At 49.8% G+C, this 19,837-nt stretch overlaps 9 protein-coding genes across 9 annotated transcripts; 3 read left to right on the plus strand and 6 right to left on the minus strand.

The window, feature by feature from the left end:
* Positions 1 to 59: 59 nt before the first annotated feature.
* On the minus strand, positions 60 to 1,429 carry N7487_002686 (uncharacterized protein; the record flags this gene model as incomplete). The annotated part of the gene is made up of 4 exons (XM_056870433.1): positions 60 to 341; positions 404 to 1,059; positions 1,115 to 1,265; positions 1,325 to 1,429. The coding sequence occupies 4 exons, from the start codon at positions 1,427 to 1,429 to the stop codon at positions 60 to 62; spliced, it is 1,194 nt and encodes a 397-aa protein (XP_056735217.1).
* Positions 1,430 to 3,839: 2,410 nt separating this feature from the next.
* Positions 3,840 to 4,522, minus strand: rpt3 (proteasome regulatory particle base subunit RPT3; the record flags this gene model as incomplete). Its single annotated transcript, XM_056870434.1, has 2 exons — positions 3,840 to 3,858; positions 3,915 to 4,522. 2 exons carry the CDS (start codon positions 4,520 to 4,522, stop codon positions 3,840 to 3,842), a joined length of 627 nt encoding a protein of 208 aa, XP_056735218.1.
* N7487_002688 (Proteasome regulatory particle subunit Rpt3) lies at positions 4,513 to 5,394 on the minus strand (the record flags this gene model as incomplete). Its single annotated transcript, XM_056870435.1, has 5 exons — positions 4,513 to 4,577; positions 4,631 to 4,917; positions 4,978 to 5,076; positions 5,141 to 5,182; positions 5,237 to 5,394. 5 exons carry the CDS (start codon positions 5,392 to 5,394, stop codon positions 4,513 to 4,515), a joined length of 651 nt encoding a protein of 216 aa, XP_056735219.1.
* Positions 5,395 to 7,876: 2,482 nt separating this feature from the next.
* On the plus strand, positions 7,877 to 10,807 carry N7487_002689 (putative ARID/BRIGHT domain protein (SWI1); the record flags this gene model as incomplete). Its single annotated transcript, XM_056870436.1, has 1 exon — positions 7,877 to 10,807. One exon carries the CDS (start codon positions 7,877 to 7,879, stop codon positions 10,805 to 10,807), a length of 2,931 nt encoding a protein of 976 aa, XP_056735220.1.
* Positions 10,808 to 11,838: 1,031 nt separating this feature from the next.
* On the minus strand, positions 11,839 to 12,647 carry N7487_002690 (mitochondrial 54S ribosomal protein mL49; the record flags this gene model as incomplete). Its single annotated transcript, XM_056870437.1, has 3 exons — positions 11,839 to 11,889; positions 11,952 to 12,337; positions 12,530 to 12,647. The coding sequence occupies 3 exons, from the start codon at positions 12,645 to 12,647 to the stop codon at positions 11,839 to 11,841; spliced, it is 555 nt and encodes a 184-aa protein (XP_056735221.1).
* Positions 12,648 to 12,775: 128 nt separating this feature from the next.
* Positions 12,776 to 14,367, plus strand: N7487_002691 (eukaryotic translation initiation factor 3 subunit E; the record flags this gene model as incomplete). The annotated part of the gene is made up of 3 exons (XM_056870438.1): positions 12,776 to 12,832; positions 12,909 to 14,089; positions 14,154 to 14,367. The coding sequence occupies 3 exons, from the start codon at positions 12,776 to 12,778 to the stop codon at positions 14,365 to 14,367; spliced, it is 1,452 nt and encodes a 483-aa protein (XP_056735222.1).
* A 1,198-nt stretch (positions 14,368 to 15,565) lies between these two features.
* Positions 15,566 to 16,057, minus strand: N7487_002692 (uncharacterized protein; the record flags this gene model as incomplete). Its single annotated transcript, XM_056870439.1, has 3 exons — positions 15,566 to 15,751; positions 15,831 to 15,872; positions 15,941 to 16,057. 3 exons carry the CDS (start codon positions 16,055 to 16,057, stop codon positions 15,566 to 15,568), a joined length of 345 nt encoding a protein of 114 aa, XP_056735223.1.
* Positions 16,058 to 17,424: 1,367 nt separating this feature from the next.
* Positions 17,425 to 18,512, minus strand: N7487_002693 (ArsA family ATPase; the record flags this gene model as incomplete). The annotated part of the gene is made up of 2 exons (XM_056870440.1): positions 17,425 to 18,057; positions 18,123 to 18,512. 2 exons carry the CDS (start codon positions 18,510 to 18,512, stop codon positions 17,425 to 17,427), a joined length of 1,023 nt encoding a protein of 340 aa, XP_056735224.1.
* A 532-nt stretch (positions 18,513 to 19,044) lies between these two features.
* Positions 19,045 to 19,593, plus strand: N7487_002694 (hydroxyisourate hydrolase; the record flags this gene model as incomplete). Its single annotated transcript, XM_056870441.1, has 1 exon — positions 19,045 to 19,593. One exon carries the CDS (start codon positions 19,045 to 19,047, stop codon positions 19,591 to 19,593), a length of 549 nt encoding a protein of 182 aa, XP_056735225.1.
* Between the last annotated feature and the right edge of the window lie 244 nt (positions 19,594 to 19,837).

Genomic DNA, 19,837 nt, shown 5'->3' on the forward strand with positions numbered 1-19,837 from the left:
CTTGGTGTCACCTGATTCTTTGATATTCACAGCTCACTGAGCCAGAAGCATTGGGGAATTTATTTCGCCTTAGCCAGACCGACGGCGTTGTTACCGACATCGTAGACACTGTACCAACGGCGCAGGAAGGCATCACCCAAGATAGCAAGGGGACCCACGGGCTCGGGGAAGTCCATGCCCATGAAGCTACTAATGCAAGAGCCCTGGACCTCCAGGATGTAGTCATGGGGGCCAATAGTGAACTTGTGGCCACCCAGGGTGAAGGTGAGGTCGGGCAACGAGTCACGCTTGTCACACTCGACACTGTACTGGCCAGTGAAGCCCTTAGTGGCACCGATCTCCTTGTTCCTGTGGAATGGGTCAGCAAAGAAGGTTACAGAGACATGGGGAAAAATCAACTTACAGCAGCTCGGCCATGGTGGAGGGCAGAGCAATGAGGGGAGGTACCAGTGTCCAGAATGACACCAGTGTTCTCAAGTTCAGCAACGTTGTTGCCAAGGGCAATGGAGTTGAGTTCGACCTCCCAGTAGGCCTTGCGGCGGAGAGGGATCTTGATCAACTCGCCAGTGTAGTGGCTCTCATCGATACCACCAAAGGTGGCGACAGAGTTATCGCCATCCTTGTTGGCATCGCCAAGGTAGAAAGCGAACACAGGCTCATCCACGAGCTTCTGGTTGATCATGTGATAGAAGGGAGGAACCATCTTGTTCACAGAGATGGTATCGTAGCCAAGGCCGAGAATACCATCAAAGCGACCGAAGGCAAAAGCCAGACCAGGCTCATTGGTAGCTTCGGCGAAGTCCTGTCCCTCGACCTTCAGGTCACCGATCTGGAGGGTGTCCTTGGACACGAAGCCGCTCAGGCTGCCAGATCCATAGCGAATCTCGAACTCGGTGCCATTCTTCTGGTAGGTGCTCGAAGAAGACGAGTCATACTTGCTGTGGAGGAAGCAGGCAATAGAGCTGCACTGCGAAGAAGGGACCCACAGGTTGGAGCTACCGGTGTCAAGGACAACCTTGAAGGTCTGGGGAGGGGTACCAATCGAGATCTCGGAGAAGTCTGGGAAGGTCAGCGTCATCACTTAGACCGTAGATAGTCATGGGTATTATCTTACACTGGGCATTCAGGAAGTTATCAACGAGCACGTCATGGCCACTAGCGGGGTTTAGGGAAGTGTCGTGGAACAGGTCCTGGTGCTTCTCAGGACGAATGCCCATGTACTTCTGACCCAGGTTGTGTACATGAGCATCGATGTTGTGTGTGTTCTATCAATCGATTAGCTTCCAGGGTATTCTCAGGGCAATATCGATGATGATAATCATACCAGTTGCTCAGACAGAGGGACCTTGTTAAGCTTGAGCCTGTGAACCTCGGCGGCAGCACTGCCCAACAACGCCGAAGCTGTTAGGAGAGTGAATGACTTCATCATTCAATATGAGAAAAGAAGGCTGTAGATGTTAGATGCAAAGAAGAGAATGACTTGAGATGTGAGAAGGAACCTAGGAAGGAGAGGAGATAAGGGTAGATGGTAGATGGGGGAAGAGTGGAGGCTGGAGAGACGATGACGGAAGCGGGAGGGTCACACTAACCCCTTTTAGGGGATGGACTCATGACATGGGTCCTCATCCCCCGGGGCATTCCAGTTCCTGACGTACACAATAAATTATCTTGTTTCTCGGGCTATTTACTCACTGGATTACTATAGCTCCTCTATCATATACTCCGTGCAAAATCGAACCTGAGCAGGGGAAGCGCTTTGGGCTGCTGCCTGGGCGTGATTAGCGCTATGATCGGACTGGTCGGAAGACACCCCTCCCGGCGTACCTGGCAGCTGCAAGATAGTTGATGTGGCAAAAGGCCAGGCTCATGATTGTATGCCTTGTTCTACGGCAACGGCAGGGTATCGTGCCCTACTGTGATACGCCATGAAGTTTTAGATGCGTACGGAGTATCATTATTGTAGACTTGTAATCATATGTCTGTAGTTCATCTACACTGGAACCCAAATCCACTTAGTGCCTCTTAAGGGCGCCAACCTCTACATGCTAACTTTGTGTATAGCGCAACTTTTTGTGGGTTTTCCCTACCATTTTTTCATCGGTTTGTCTATATTCTAGCGATGCCTCGTATAAATGCACCCTACTAAGATGACCCGTACAGGGCTATGTGAGCTGCGTAACCCTGTAATTCAATATATGGTCCTCGGGTTGAAGGGGGTTGGTTCAATGGGGAGCCAACCCCCTGACAAGAGATGTCTTTTTAGAGTGACTTTGCGCCATCTTCCAACCTCATCGTGATGTCTCCAGCGACGCGTGTGTCCCAGCAGGATCCCGAATCTGAATATATGTATTTACTTCATCATAAACCTTTCTCCCGGGGTCCTCTGACACCACAAAGCTTCACCTGGGGGGCGGTGATAGTCGGACTGCTAATCGGTGTATTGCTCAGGTGTGCAGCTCTGCACATAAGAGGTGAGACTACCCCCTGCAGTGCTCGTCATATCCGAGTATTACAGACACCCGTGGACGACTGACAGAGCGTACGTTCTTTGTTCCCGCATGACCACCCGCCCAGCGCCGAGCCCTTTATGAACCTCAGAAGGTAGCCACCTACATACAACATAGGTAGCCTTGAGAACGTCCCTCTGGATATCATCCATCTATACCACTCCTGCTTCATCCGGGTATCTTTCTAGATCTTGTTCTTCCCACTATTAGCCTTCATTCTCACGAGTCAGCACATAGACCTCCCATTTCTTTATTTCGAAGAATGGCACCCATCGTTCTCGTCATAGGTCCAGGCCCACTACAGATGGTAAAGCAACTTCACCAAAGCACTGACACTTCACCTAGGCGCAAATCAAGGGATTGGATTCAATCTACTCCGAGCGTTTGCCGAATGTGGATGGGATGTTTATGGTACTATCCGAGCAGAAACTAGATATGACGCCTCATTTCATGATGCAAGCCAAGTTTCACCCTAAAGAATATATAGGGCAATCATTTTGCTAATAATATCCATGGAAACTACTGGCGCTAAGATCATGGATCTTGACTATCTGAGCGAGAGAGTACCATTGCGGCTGCGGCAAAGACATACGGCGAGAAAAAGCCCCTCGATGTTCTTAAGCAATACTTTTAAAGCCTACCTTACTACGAACTTTAATGCGTGAATACCATACTAGGCACACTTCAATGATATGGTCAGCTCCGACTTCCATTCTTAATGGGTGTAGATGTGAGTGTGAGTGTGACGTCAGTTGAAGTATCGAGTGAGGGTCCACCCGCTCCTTTGTATATACAACATTGAACATACAATATAAAACCAGCAATGATGACACAAAGGCATGGCTTATGAATGAATACTTGGTGGGTTTCTATTGCTACTTTGGATTTACCTGCGTTACTACAATCTACAGTGGCGGACTTTTTAATCTAATAATTTGTTGAACATTTTTTGTAGATGAATATATATATCTTGACATCCCACCCCCCAAAGTCATCCGTATCCGCATCTAAGAACCGATACCACAAAATAGACCATAATTCCATCGGTGGGTCCGTAGAAGAACAAGAAGAAGAAGATTAGGAAAATAGATATAATGTACATAAAAGAACCTTGATTCGACACGCATGTTAAAGCAAGTGGTATACAGGCAGGGTGTTGCCAGTCAATCTACAATCTACATCTACAATCTAAAAGAATGAACGGAAGACCATGGGATCAAGACATAATCCAAACACTGTGACACATGGCGCCTGCATATTATTGATAATACAACTGGTGAGGGAGACCAAGCTTTCGTCACCCATACCCACGTTCCCAAGAGACCCAAGCATTTACCGGTAGAAGTCAGGTCTGCAAGTAACCAGTTAGTGACATAGAAAATCCCCAAAAGAGAACAAGAAACATACCGGTCATCATCCTGTCCAGTCTTGACCTGGACGGCATAAGCATCTTCAAGGTCCGATTGGATAATATTGTAACGGTTCTTGCGGACAGCCCGCAGACCGGCCTCCTGCATGATAGCAGCAATGACAGCACCAGACAAGGGGTCATTGCGCACGATCAAGGCATCGAGATCGACCTCGGGGGACAGTGACATCCTCGCGGCAATGGTTGTGAAAATCAATCGGCGCTCACGTCGGTCACGCAGGTTTGGGAACTCGATCTTTCGGTCCAGACGACCAGGACGCAGCAAAGCTGGGTCCAAGGTGTCGGCTCGGTTGGTGGCCATGATGACCTTGACGTTGCTGGTTTGTTCGAAACCGTCCATCTGGTTCAGCAACTCCAGCAAGATACGCTGAACTTCACGATCGGCACCAGTTTGGGCATCGAAACGCTTCGTGGCGATCGCGTCGATTTCGTCAATGAAGATAATGGCCGGGGAGTTCTCACGAGCCATTCGGAACACGTCACGGACCATACGAGGTCCCTCTCCTAGATACTTCTGTACGAACTCTGATCCGTTGACACGAATGAAACTGGCAGTTGTGCTGTTGGCCACGGCTTTCACCAGCATGGTCTTTCCGGTTCCGGGGGGCCATAGAGCAAGACACCACGGGGAGGGTCAATACCTGCAAATCGTTAGCAGTGCCATTACACGCAATGGATCTCCATAACTACCCACCAATTTGCTTGTAGAGTTCGAAATGTGTCAAAGGCAGCTCGACCGCCTCCCGAATCTCCTGTTTCTGCATATCCAAGCCACCGACATCTGCGTATGTCACATCGGGTTTCTCGTTCTCGCCGAGCATCGCGATAGAGGAGTCAGCCTCGGGAGGAAGAATATCGACAAGGGCATTGGAGTGACGGTGAAGGGCGACCGAGGATGAGGGCTTCAACTTCTCGCGGTCGAGAGTGGAGAGGATACGGACGACGTAATTAGAACCGGTCGAGCTTTGCACAATGCCGGTGCTATGGATGAGTTAGCAAAATGACCATCTCGACTAGGGTCCCAGACACGGAAAGACATACTTTTGATCGATTGCCTCCATAAACTGTCCGATGACCAATGGCACACTCTGTATGCGCTTGATCTCTTCTTGTGCCCGAACCAGTTCCCTCTTCAAGCTCCTGCATCAAACGACGGTAGTTAGCCACTGATCCAATATTGAACAACAGAATCCAATATGCATACCTCTGCTCATCCTTGATGTATTCCTCCTGGAGTTGGATATACCTGTGTTCGACGTCAGTACAGATCACTCCATCCAACAAACATGGTTAGACATACTCGAGATGTCTCTGTAGCCTCTTGAGGGTAGCATATTCATCGTTTCCATCAGCCCCCGTGCCATCGAGGGAATCCAAGTTGGCGAGGGCGTCGAGCGCACCTGGCTTGGTAAGAGGCGTGACGTTGTTCGCCGGGTTCTCCACGGCAACGTCTCCCATGGTGAATACTTTAGATAATGAGCAAGATGAGAAAGGAGATTATGTCTATCAACTGGAAATGGAAGGGAAATGGGATGTGCTTTGAAGATGGTTGGTGAATGACGCGCTGTGTGAAGGGCTCGGAGTTCAGCCATCTGGAGCTTTCGATGCTATGGGCCGGGAAGCTTATCCGTCACGTGATGACAGCCAATCTTGCCAACGCTTATAGATTTAGTTCTATGTTCCATGAAACATTCCATCACAAGAGTTTCACGACTGGTTATTTTCTATATATTATGGTGTATATGTGTGGTGTCCAATACTTCCTCATTCCAGGGCTAGAAGATTGTGGCAATTGGCAATACGGTAACACTACCAAATCAGGCGCCCGTCAACTACTTGAAACATTCGTATGCAACAATCTCACCCAGAACAGTGAGATAAATTACACAGAGCTTGGAAAGTCTCGACAGTTCTGATCATCATTTCCCCTGTATCTTGCCCAGGCACCAAGTATACACTAATCTTGTCTGGGTGAGTGTCTCAATCCAAATCTATGGTCGGACGCTAGCGGCTGTCGCGGAATATGTAGCCCTGGAGCCAATAACGAGAATCTCAAGCTTATTCGCCTGGGTTGTATGTTTCATCGAGTGATCTGTAGATGCACGGAGCATGTTGCCAGTTTGGACACCTGATCAGGTTCAAGTCAGGAGAATATCATATTGGACCGCCGTGCGCAAAGGCCTTTGAGACGGTTACGAGCATCCTTGCCATTGGAGTTAGCCATATCCTCAAGCTTGGCCCAAAGCCCTACAGAAGGGAAATGAAGAAAAATTGATCCAATCATTTGTAGTGGTGGAGTAGGCCGGGACACGGTAGGTGGGACAGGCACCAAAGCTGTCATGATTTCCCACGCGGATCGAGTCGGATCCTTGCACGGGGTTCACTAGGAAACCCAGGTTAATCCACTCCTTAGTTCTTGACCTCGAATTGTTGGTAACTTCGGAGTATTGGGCGCGCATCGACATGATTATCAGACGCTAGTGCGAGCTTTATATAAGGAGAACCGCCCGCTGGTCACCGTCACGGCTCTAGATCTTTTTTTTTCTTCCTCTTCTATTATTTCTTTCCCCCTTCCCCCAGGTCTTGGTCTAGAAAGACTCTATTTTTTTTCCATGGCAGTTTTCCCCTTTGGAATTTACCACTGGGTGATTGCTAACCCTCAGACGATATCGGGGGTTGGAGTACTATATGATCTAACCTGACTCGGCCAGACCGTTGGAATGGATCATCGTTTAGATGATTTATGAAATCCGAGGGGAAGATGGGGTTTTTATGGGAATTTTCGCCCAGAAACAGATTTCCTTCATTCTCTTTCTGTTCCCTAATATTTTCTATTCCTTTTTCCTCTTATGTGTGGCCAGTCTCTTTCATACATATGCAGGTTGAGGCTGACGACACCCGCTCTCAACGAGATAACAAAACCAATGGGAAATCTAGACTAACACAAAGGACCAAAAACAAAAGAAACTCCCCCAAAAAAGAAGAGAATGAGAAAAACGAAGAAAAACGAGTCCAAAGAACTTGAAAACTGAAAAGAACAGAAAGACTAACCTAGTAACACAAAAACACCAAGTAACAACAGAGAGGGTTACTTGCAAAAGCTCTGACCTGTCAGTAATTTTCGCTCTCCTCTCTCCACTTCCCCTTTCATCCCTAACTGAACGGATCTTGTGAATCGGTAAGTACGCCAGTTTCTTATTTGTTTCGTTTGTCTTTTTATTTTTTTTTGTTCTACCCATATTATATTACATTATATTACCTTATATTACCTGTATTGATATGATTTGGTTGTGACCACGCACCCCCTTCTCTTTTTTTCCTTGCCTTCTGTAACCGTTGGTGGTTTCTGGAGGGAATACTCCCATTATTATATCTTGGCTCTTTATGAAAAAAGGATCAAGACTGACGTTCCTTGTCTATGATTTGCTAACATTTTAGTCTACCCCAGCCTTCTTACTTCCCCCCTCCTCTCCCCCTGCCCCCCAAATCCATAAACGCCTTTGCCTCCCGTGGTTTGCTGCCTTAGGTTCCCAACACCACGTGACCACACCTGGCCAACCTCTGTCCCCTTCATTATCCCCCATCTGCCAATTCCGGGACCCGGCTTCAGTCATCCGTATAAAAAGCGGAATTTAAGTCACTCCAGCCTTATCGGTATGTACCTCATTCCCTCCCCTCCTTCCCCCCATATTATCTCCTATATTTCCCCATGGTTGTGCCTTCCCTCCCCACTTTCTCTTTGACCTGTGTCGCGACCGGGTCTGGGCGCGACTCCAAACATCTCATCCCCGACGCGTCTACCTGATCGTCCATCATTGGACTAAATCCTACACTTCCTTCATTCCTATATGACATCGTTTGCACATTATAGCGATGGCGTATGAGCCAATGTTCACATGCTGACTCGCCCTAGGTAGATGGGTTGGCAAAACCGCTCGACATGAATGCCTGGCTTGCCGACGCCTCGAATATTCCTGGCCAGGATAATGGCGCCTTCCATCCATCCACTATAGATCCCTCTACTGCTTTCCTTCATGGCTCCCCGACCTCCCAGGATCCATCCCAATTCCAGCGCATGTTCAACAATGGCGTGCCGCGGAATGCTTCCCCAGGCTTCCACAATTCAAACCAAGTGATTCCATCCAAGCGAGCACGGCCGGAAGATGGCATGCCCATGTCACCAAGGCCAGCACCGGGTGGCGTGACGGGGTCGCGATCTCAAACCCCCCACCAACCATTTCCAGGTTATCAAGGACCGGCCAATGGAAACCCGCAATTCCCGCAACACCCGACGCCGTACCAGCATCTTCAGCAAGGAGCGTCTCCGAATGTCACGCAGTCGCCTATTATGCAGGACTATGATCAACAAAGCGCTCGTATGGGAACGGCCTCGCCAAGCCCCTTCTCGCCCGCTGGCCCGCCCCCTGGACCCCATATGTCTCCATCGCAGTCGGACGGCAGCCGCGTGAATACGCCGCAAAACGCCAACTTTATGCAAGCGCAGCAATTTGGTGGAATGACTTCTGGAGCCCCTCAGCCCTCGATGCAGGCGCCGCAGTTCAATGGCATGCAACAAGTACCCCAGGGCTACCATCAAGCTTTAGCAAACCAGCAACAGCGGCTGCATGCCATGCAGCAACATACACGGATGAACCCCAATCCTGCAATGGCTGGACGGCCGGGTCCAGGCATGAACCCGATGGCCAATCCTCAGCAGCAGCAGCCCATGGGAGGAATGAGACAAATGCCCCCGAACATGCAGTCAAACATGCCGAAACCCAGTAACCCGGAAGGATTTTTGCGCTCATTGCAAAAATTCATGGTGAGCCAGAATCTTCCGATGGACCCAAATCCAATTGTCAGTGGCCGTCCGATCAACCTCGTTCAGCTTTATGCCACGGTTATGAAGATGGGAGGATCAAAAAAGGTCACAGCAACAAATATGTGGCCAGCAGTTGCACATCAGCTCCAGTTCCCCCAGATGCAATACCCCATGGCCGCCCAGGAGATTCAAGCTCACCACTCCAGGAACTTGGCTCCCTATGAACAAGCTTTCATCAGCTCACAACAAAAACAAATGGCGGACCACATGCAGCAGCAACAGCAACAGCAGCAGCAACAAGGTGGGATACCGCGGCCGCCTAGTCAATTCCAGTCACCTTCAGTTAAGCCTAATCCGGGCTTTGAGCAAGGTCAGACAATGGCACAGTCCCCTCAGAATAATACGCCAGTTCATAATAATGCCCCCGGGAACCCAGTTAATGGGTTCGCCACGCCGACGCACGCTCGAAGCCAAAGCAGGCCACCCCAGGCCGGACATCGGCAAAGCATCTCGAGGGGTTCGCAGCCACCAGTCCCACCACCCACTGAAGCTGCTCCTGGACAATTCACAGCTCCTTCCCCGCAGTCCGTGAAGGGTGTTACACCTGTTCCGGGCCAACATCAGCCCGTACAACAAGAACAAAAGCCAGAGCAGCTAGTAAAACGACCTATTGAAGAAACCTTCAAACCCATGGTTCTGACAGGGAGTCGTTTCCACGGACCCATTGCCGTTGATGAGATGTACCAAATTGGCGAGGATATCTCCAGACTAAAGCCAAACGTGCCAAGCTTTGCAGAACTAGGAGTTGTTGATATTCATGCGCTGACAATGGCGCTCAAATCCGGGATTTACGCTGAGATCCGGGTTGCCTTGGATACCCTCACCACACTTTCTGGTGAACCATCTATTCAGATTTCATTGGAGAACTGTGATGACTTGGTAGAGAGCCTGATCGACTGCGCCGAAGATCAGGTCGACCTTCTAGCACAACACACCTTGGAAGAGTCGGACACTATGCTGCTACGTTCCTATGATGAAGTCACACGGGACTGCCAGTCTGAAAACACATCGCTTGCAGATGTTCCCGAATTTGGAAGTATTGAGTACGAACTAGACCGGGCCGTCGATCGACTTATCTGTATCACCACCATCCTGCGCAATTTCTCGTTCAGCGAGACGAACTTCTTACCTCTTGGTATCCCTCCTGTCGCCCAGCTGTTTTCAGCCGTCTTCCGTTACATGGGAACTCGCAAAATGTTCCTGCGGACAAGCCATAACACGTTAGACTTCATGAAGGATGCAGTGATCTTGCTGAGTAACTTGGCGCATGTTGTTCAAATCCCCGGAAAGGACGAGGCGCTGAATTTGTTGATTTTCTTGTTGGCATTCTCACCCGAACCTGAACCCACATCACCCTCCGGCAAAGTGATGTTCACTACTTTCAACTCTTCGGTTGATCGATACACCCCAGCTGCCGTTGACGGGCTTGCCAAAATGTTGGCTAGAGATGACCCGAACCGAACTTACTTCAAAGCCATCTTCTCGGGCGATGGGTCTGCACCTGCCCATCCGGAGTTGTTAACCCGTGCGTTTGGCCTTGCCATCTCCTGTGTCCCCGACAAAAAGCCCATGGCTGTCGTGGATGCACGCAAAGTGTTTTTAATGCAAGGTCTTCTGTCCGCTGATGTCCTCACCACATTCGCCGATGGTGCTCTTGCCAAAGCATGGCTCGAGTCAGTCGACGGGTTCGCCGTCCATCTCCTGCGACTTTCCTGTGCACTGTGCACAGAACGCATCCCGCAAATCAACATGCGACAAAGAAGTCAGGCCGAAGCCGATGCATATGCCTTCAGCTCAATTGTCAACCGAGGACTGGGGATTCTACGCCGACTGGCGGAAAAATCAAAGCAAGTTGACAACACCTCCCCTCTCAACATCCCATCGGGAATCCTTCCCAGAAAAGAAAGCTTGCTAGGTGCACTGCTCCTCCCCAACATCGACGGTGGTGTTGTTCGCCAGCTCCTCTCATATGCTCGGTTGGCGGAGTAAATGATATCTGCATGAACCTCTAATGCGCTGGTGACAGGTTGGTTTCGTACCAGTCCCGCCTAGGAGGAATCGGATCCTCTTCCACGTAGCATATACGACAATCTTGATTTTCTCTCATGTCATTTGTACTCATGTCGACTGTCAGTCTTCCTATTCTTAACTTTTGGGCGCTGGTCGGTGATGGGGATTCTATTTTTTTGTTCTTGTGAGATAGCGTTCTGTTCTGCTTCGGTGTACAATGCTCAAAATACCCTCGACACAAATCGAGAGATACTTGCATCATAACCAACTGGCCTTTGCTTCCATTTAAATTCGTAACTATCAAATCGGTGGCTTCCCAGAGATTCGTAGTTGGACCCAGCCACGTCGAAACATCTAGTAGAGACAGAAGAGGGCAATGGTAGCCCTATTCCATCATCCGCTTAGCGAAGTAGTTTGGAATTTATAATCTTGAATAAGTCTACCCGTGGCCTACGTTGGCATACCCCAATTGCAGACAGCAGCATACCTACTACACACTGTTACAGGTTTCCTGAAGGGAAATGCATGTGTTCATTCAATATCAAAGCACTAGCACCCATCGAGTCGTCGAAAATGTACAGATTGGAAGTGTTACAGGTAGATAGAAGAGCAAGGGAACACGAAAAAAAAGCAGGTGGACGCCAGAAGACACGACCAGATAGATAAGACACAAACACCAAAGGGAAAGAGGAAGGAAAAAGTAAAGAAAAACAACCCGAAACGAGATTAAACGTATGCACCGAGAGGGAAGAGGAGAGAGAGATCAAGAAAATAGATATTACCCATCCACATCAGGGACCACCGTGAGCGTTCGTTTCTTTCTTTCTCCTCCCTTGTTTTCAACGTGATGTGATTCTTGGTCTCTCCGATAAGTATGATCTAGCATACCCCTCGCAATAGGGGTATGATGATGCTTTTGGGGGTGAATCTTGGGGCCATTCGAATGATTCCAATGAGCTCTTCAATCGCGAGAGTATGAGATAAGATAGAGGTATTAGAGAAGAAAGCATTTAGAATTTCCGCTCCTGGAGGAAGTTCAGAATCTCGGGTTTGCGCCAGCCCTGTATCCATATATCAGTTTTCTGTCGCGTGATAATTAACTGCACCGTAGAAGCGAACATACCTTGACAATGATGTGGCCAGTGAGTCGGTTGAGAGTAACATCCGGGTTAGGCTTGTTTCCGTCAACGACACCCAAGGCAGAGGCTAGGTCGTTGCGGAGCGCGTCCAGATCGCCTTCGGTCTTCTGGAGCTTGGTGAGTTGCTTGGTGCCGCCGGCCTTGGTGACGACGTAGACGGGAAGCTGGTTGGAGGCAGTGCGACGGACGAAATAGGGGAGGTTGGTGAGCTGCAGGGTCGGGCTGGGTTTCTTGTCTGATTTGGCTGGGGATGGAGTCGCCGATGGGGTAGTAGATTGTTGTTTCAGGGCTTGCGCTTGACGGCCGAGATGAGCGAGGAAGGTACGGCTTTGGCGAGTAGGGAGAGTAGGGAAGGAGGATTGAGGACGATCTGAGAGGAAGGGTTAGCCATGCGCGCTCTTTTCTCAGTTGAAACTAACACGGCATAGATGCGTGTTTTTTCTTTCTTTCTTCTCTCTTGTTTGTTGGTTACAAGATATTGCAAGATCCGAGGATTCGGCCTTGCTCTTGTGGTTCTTAAAGATCAAGAGATCAAGATGAAACCGAACAAATCGTGACTTACGTGAAGCTTTCAACCTCGCCTGAGGACATAATGTGGAAAATGAACTACATGTCTGAACGGAAGCCACGGACTGTGCAGAGTTGACGCGAAGAGGAATCGTTGTGGCCTGCTTTCGCATGGCCGAAGACGGGCCTGAGTATAGAAGAGACGGCATTTCTCACGTTCTAAAGGACCGAAAGAAAAGACCTGGTTGGAGAAGATGGGGATATCAAGGCAGAGACTGGGAAGATCGGGGAGCGACATCTGATGCTCCTCTGCTCAGATTTTCTGCCACCGCTTGCCCAACACCCACTTCCAAAAAGGGTTTAGGGCCACCGACGCCCGCACAATCTGCAAATTCTCCATTGATCGCGGTTGGCCCTTTGTTATCCCCCTCTAGACCTTTAACCCCCTTCTGCCATCTTTTGAGATCCAATATGGCAGACAACGCCCCCCTACCGCTGAGACTTTGCTCAGCGGCGCTGCTGCTCACACGCCCAAGACCGCCGAGGATATCACCTCCCAGCATGATTTGCTGCCCCGACTCATCCCGTACCTCGACCGTCACTTGGTCTTCCCCCTGCTCGAATTCAGCGCTACCGGCGATGAGGAGGATAAGGAAATCACCCGGGCGAAGTACGAGCTCCTGAAGCACACCAACATGACCGACTACGTCGCCAACTTGTGGCAGGAGATCAACGATTCCGACACCATCCCCGAAGAGTTTGTGAAGAAGCGCGAGGAGGTTCTGGCCAAGCTACAGCACTACCAGGATCAGAGTGAGAAGATTACCGAATTGTTGCAGGATGAGGAGGTTGTCGGTAACCTGCGAAGCGACAAGGCCGCCAACTTGCGGTTCCTCGAGGAGCAGCACGGTGTCACCAACGAGATGGTCAACTCTCTCCACGATTACGGACGCTTCCAGTACAGCTGCGGCAGCTACGGAAACGCCGCTGAGCTGCTTTACCAGTTCCGTGTTCTGTCCACCGACAACGACAAGGTTGCCGCCGCCACATGGGGTAAGCTCGCATCAGAGATCCTGACCACCAACTGGGAGGGTGCGATGGAGGAGGTTCAGAAGGTTAAGGACTCAATTGAGACTCGCCTGTTCAACAACCCCCTGGCTCAGCTCACCAACCGCTCTTGGCTCATTCACTGGTCGCTGTTCCCCTTCTTCAACCACGACCCCGCCCGCGACGTCCTCACCGACCTCTTCTTCTCCCCCGCCTACATCAACACCATCCAGACCAGCTGCCCTTGGATTTTGCGATACCTCGCCGCCGCCGTTATCACCAACCGCAGCCGCCCCCAGAAGCACTCCGGTGTCTACCAGAAGCAATTGAAGGATCTGATCCGCGTTGTGCGCCAGGAGGACTACGAGTACACCGACCCCGTCACCGATTTCGTCAAGGCCCTTTACGTCGATTTCGATTTCGAGGAGGCACAGAAGAAGCTCGGCGAGGCCGAGGATATTCTGCGCAGCGATTTCTTCCTTGTCTCGGCCGCCGACGCTTTCGTCGATGCTGCCCGTCACCTCATCTCCGAAAGCTACTGCAAGATCCACCAGCGTATCGATATCAAGTAAGTTATTCGTATTGGGGAAATTGGTACGAACGACAGACTAACGATTTCCTTTTTTTTCTAGGGACCTTTCCACTCGCCTCGGTCTGAACCAGGACGAGGGTGAGAAGTGGATTGTCAACCTTATCCGCGACACCCGGGTTGACGCCAAGATCGATTACAAGGAGGGCACTGTTATCATGAACCACCCCCCTCAGTCGGTCTACCAGCAAGTCATCGAGAAGACCAAGGGTGCCTTCTTCCGCACACAAGTCTTGAGCGCTGCTGTCGCAAAATAAAAACACCATGACCTTGATGTTGAAAACTGAACTTTTCTCTGTTATGTGATTTCCAACTTGTTTCTGCCTGCCCCATTTTTTTAGTGATCTCCCCGTGTAGGTCACAACACGGTTGTTTGGGGACTCCATGCAGAGTGGCATCCGGCTGGCGTTTTTTCGGGGGTCCACACTTATTTCTTTACCTCTTTAGTCTTGCAGTTATGCAAATCACTCTCTCCCCATATTTTTTTTCACTTCCTGTGTCGGATATTTTGCTTGACCTCTTTATGTATTGGCCATTTCTGACCCTGGAGGTTTGGAGCGAGGGGGTCCCCAAAAGCAGCCAGAGAATCATGGCGCCCTCATATCTTTGGGGGGAAAAGATGAGAGATGGAGATATGTAGTAGACTCTTTGATCTTAGGGTCTGATTTATCTATGCTGTTACGAATGGTCTATAGAGATGAGTGAAAGATGATGTCTTTTTTGACAATAACCCATGTTCCAAAATATCCTTGTTCTTAGGCTAGGGTTATGTCCCGGTTTATCATTGATAACTCGTAACTATTATAATGAGCATTGAACATAACACCTATTTGACGTCCATATCTCCCTCTTCCAGCCCCAGTGCATACTGTGTGGTTGTGGGGATCATCCCATTTGTCTTTTTCTCCCCATGAGCCTCGAAAGATCAGCCCAGCGCATAGTTTGTTATAGGCTAGCAGCTTCAAATCCGAGATTCCAATGTATTCAAAATCAGATTTGGCGTTATGACAACTAATAGGCATCAAGACCACGAGAAGTAAGAGAGAAGGGTATATCAAAACGAGACGAAAGACACATATTTCTATCAGCTCAAAACAGGGCTACCCCCATTGCCCATAAGAGCCGCCTCCATCCCACCTGGGCAGGATTAGTGTTCCATTCCTTCCACTGGTCCATCGGAGTTCCTGTAGTCCAAGGATTTCACCTGGGTAACAAAGTCAGGGGTTGAATATCTATGTGGCCAATATCTGCAATCCACGAGATGCTCCGGGGCACGAAGAACGAGGCTTAAGGAGGGAAAGGGTCAAACGGAGCAGTATTAGGCGGCCATGCAGGAAAGTCCTTCCTCGTAGACGGAATCCTAGAACGGAGGCAAGAGGTAGGAAAAAAACAGCGAGTCCAATGGATGAAACCAAGAAAACAAAATTGGGCTCGACGACCGCCTCGTGAGTCTGGTTATGCACGCCTGCGTGTTCCAGGTTGATTAATAGGGATGATCTCATTGATGTACGGCTCAGACTGAGTTGCTGGGTTGTCGCTGCTGGAGCTAGAAGTGGAGGAGCCGCTGGTGTTGTGGGTCATCCGAGTAGCTTCCTGCTTTTCGTACTCTCGAGACATTACAGCGAGATCATCAATTTGTTCCTGTTCGAAAGAGTCAACGATGTTCGATTATTCTTCTCCAGGTTCGATTCATGTTCAAATAAAGGTAGGGGAAACAAACCCGCGTGAGTGGCACGCCATTGATGAGATACCCATCGCGTCCCTGCAATGATATCTTGTTAGAATGAGCCACACATAGAGGGGAGTAGTAGAAGCAATGGCAAGACATACCTGGTAGCTGTAGGGTCTAACTGTTGCACTTGGTCCAAGGAAGTAATGGATATGGCCTAAGACAATATGTCGGGACAGTCCATATCCCGGAAGCCAGTATTGCTGGACAGGAGCCATTATCAAGGCTAAGGGGTGAGGCGTCGAGACGGGGCGAAGAAAGGGCTATGGTCTGATGTCAGTCGACACCGACACACAAACGGACCGTGCCTAGAAGCTCTTTGTGGGACTTTGGGCACGGCTCAGAAGGATGAGACATGAGTATAAATAGGTTGGTTGATACCCTAGTTCAACAAATAACAATTCAACCAGAGACGGAGATGCATAAGACAAATCTCTATTGAAAATGCAGGCCCCGATCCTTCGGAGAATATGGTCTCACAACAGGTCAACGGCAGAGGGGACCGCGCATCCCCCCCCTTCATCGAACAGCACGATCCACAAGGTCGGCTGCACATAGGCAAATGAAACCAACCGGCTACCCACGAATTCGGTAACACTCAAGCGAGTGTCCACGGAGGGCGGCAAGAATCAGAAAGTGAAACCAGTGGAGAATCACCAGAAACGGCCCAGATCTTGTGCCTTGATCTCGAGAGGAGGGTTCATGTCGGAATGTTCGGGGGCGGAGGACAAGAGAACCACCCGCCTCACTTTATCAACCAACGAGGCCCAACCCTTTTTGCCCTCCCTTGATGTGTGTCAATTTGCAGCTTCTGACCGTCAAAATGGGACGGGATCTTGGTCTGCCCACTTTTCCCACTGTTTACTACCGAGGACCCGGTCTTGGACGAAAGTGAGGCTTGCATGGAGGAGCATCGGCCTCGAATCAATCTCAAGGCGCATAGAATTGGGGTATTCCCCTAAAAGGAGTGGACAGTGCACCTGTAGGAGTATTTGGAAGAGGAAGGAAATCAGTTCTGACGTCTCCTTTTCTCTCACCGCAGATTCTCAAACCTATGCAGCGCCAAATTGGCTCACTGCGGTGGACTGCGGTGGTGTCGTGGCACCACGGATTGTAGTTTTAGATCGCGGGGGCCACTAAGCTGCAGCGAGAATATCTGCAGCTCTCGCTTTTAGGGTATGAACTCGCCTCAATGGCATGAATTCTGTATTGCCAAGACGATATTGTATATGGGGTCATTGGTTTTCGAAACACATGGCAGATGGAGAGGAGCTTAGGTGCGGGGACGATTGGAGTTCCTCTCTCGAGGATATATATTAATCGGGGTCCGATATCATTTAGTTCAGAATTGTGTGTGCTGTATCTCCGATCGACCGAGATGTAATCAAGAGGTTCATCACGGAGCGTTAGGATGTGACAGAATATGCATGAACACATTCATGCCTGTTAGCCCGGATGCTCCCGAGGTGTCTACGTGGGGTTCAAACCAATCTTAGTCCACAAGGCGCTTCATGTAATATTCTCTAGTCTTTTCATAATTCGTCCGACATGAGCGAAAACAAAATATCTCGCATCGACATCGCCTTTACTGCGGAGGCACATATGGGGTCACCAACATCTCACTGAACTTCTCCAACTTCTCCTTCCCGCGAACTTCCTCAACAAGCATTGGCATACGGACCACATTGAAATCCTCATAGAGTTCCTCAATCTGATCGAGGTACTTCTTCTGCATCTTTCTCCGGGCAGTGCACTGTTCGCAGCCGCTTCCTTCCTTGGGGAACAGCAGCTGGTTGACAACGATTGCGTGGGTATCGATGTTGTAGCTGGTCAATTCCTGGATCATACGTTCCGTCTCGTAGAGCGACAAGAACTCTGCAATGCATACACAGACAAAGGTGGTCATGTCTGGGTTCTTGAATTGCGTGTTGACCTCGCTAATAGTCTCACGCAACGACTCCATCTTCTGCAGCAACTCATCCATGTTCTGACCTCCGGGTAGACCACCACGGGCGCCCAGAATCGAGTTGAGCATCGGACCGAACTGGGTGGAGAGCTGGGAGAGCTTGGCTAGCGCCTTCTCGAGTACGGTGGGGAATTGGAGGAATCGAAGGGTGTGGCCGGTGGGCGCGGTATCGAACACGATGACTTCGTAGGAGAGTGACTTGACCTGCTTTAGGACTTCGGCGAACGACATAGCTTCGTCAACACCGGGAATCTGCCATCACCAAGAGTTAGATTGACACGTAGAGTGTATTGCGCGACAATGGAATAAGCACTTACGCTGAAAGCAAGATCCTGCATCATGTTTCCCATGCCCAATCCCGCCATGGGATCTTCGGCCTGGCCATCTCCGGTAGCGAGCAGATCCTGGATGCTCCCATTGGGGTCGATCTCCATCGCGCTCAGGTTTGAGTAGCCATCGATCAGACGGGCCTCCTTTCCGAACTTTTGACCGAAAGCGTCGCTCAGGTTGTGTGCGGGGTCGGTCGAAATGAGGAGGACGGATTTGCGGACTTTGGCCAGCTGGATGGCCAGCGAGCACGAGGTGGTGGTCTTACCCACACCTCCTTTTCCTCCGACGAAGATCCAACGGAGAGTGTTTTGGTTGAGAACTGACTGGAGCGTAGGCTCCATGTCGAGGTCGTCGCCATTTACCACGGCGGAGGACATTGTGTATGATTTGTTGAAGTTCTGTATGTTGCGAAGTTGGGAGCTTGGAAGTTCAAGAGTTCCCAAGTTTGCCCCGCAAAATCGAACTTTCCGGAAGGCAAGACTTTCACATCATAACCCTTTCAACTTTCTCTGGGTGTTTTTATATTTTATGTTAGATACATGCAATTGGCCTTAGATGCAATATATCTAGGTAGAGTTATAATTAGCCCCGTTCATCTACTAATTGAAAAGGTTCCTATGGTCGTGGGAGCTCTTCGTCTCTGAACCCACAAATTTACCCTACTTAAGTTCTCACAAGAGAGATAATTCTATTTACTACAGATAGTCACTAAATTAGGAAGCGAAGAGGCTATAGAATATTCATGCGCGAGTCATGGATCCCCGATTGATAGTTGCATGGCACTCTCCGCAGCCATCGGTATCCTCCGATGAACCTTTGATAGCACTGTAGAGCTCCTCCTTCCAGGGCATTCTTCTTCTTTTCCCCTTTTTTTTCCTTCTCCTATATTCCCACCTTCCCTTTGAATGAATGGACTCCCCTCAAAATAACCAACAAATTGGTCGTACCACCAACCGCCTCGCACTTTATCAGCAACAAATCTCCCCCGCCCCGCACACCAAAGACTCAGTCCCAGTCAAGCAACAACCAACCACCATGGCAGCGCGCGATCCCATCACCTGCCATTGCCTCAACACTTTATCAGGGACACCCGCAGCCAACCTGCCAGTGACCCTAACCCTCCTCTCCGCCCCGACATCCGCCACCAGCGGCATCTCGTTCCGCGCAACTACGAACGCCGACGGCCGCGTCGCCAACTGGACACCAGTTGGAACAGCCTCAGAATCAGTCCCTGCTATATTGGCTGCTCTGCCTGCTGCAGACAGCAAGACCAACTGGTCTGTGCGTTTTGACGTGGGTCCCTGGTACGAGGCCCAGGGCGTCGAGAGCTTCTGGCCAGAGGTTGAGGTTAAGTTCACTGTCAAGGGACGTGGCCGTGAGGGCGAGGAGGGCTGGCGCCACTACCATGTTCCTGTCCTCCTGGGTCCTTGGAACTACTCGACTTATCGGGGTTCGTGAAGTTTTGGTATAAATGAGGGTTCCTTTTTTTTATGTAAATATTGCAATCTCTCCAGGGTTTGGTGAATGGATGTCAATGGGCTATCTCTATTGCAAAGGTGTTATTCTGAAGCATGGATCTTGGCTATGGTTTTTATTGCTCATTTGTTGTCTAAAAGCTTTATGCTTTATGTTTCTTTAGATATATGTAGGCTGTAGGGTGAACTGCGCAGGTGAGGATAACATCTTCCTATTGAATAATATC

The sequence above is a fragment of the Penicillium crustosum genome (genome assembly GCF_028827405.1).
Source record: "Penicillium crustosum strain IBT 35664 chromosome Unknown utg000001l_segment0_segment0, whole genome shotgun sequence".
In the NCBI taxonomy this organism is placed as follows: domain Eukaryota; kingdom Fungi; phylum Ascomycota; class Eurotiomycetes; order Eurotiales; family Aspergillaceae; genus Penicillium; species Penicillium crustosum.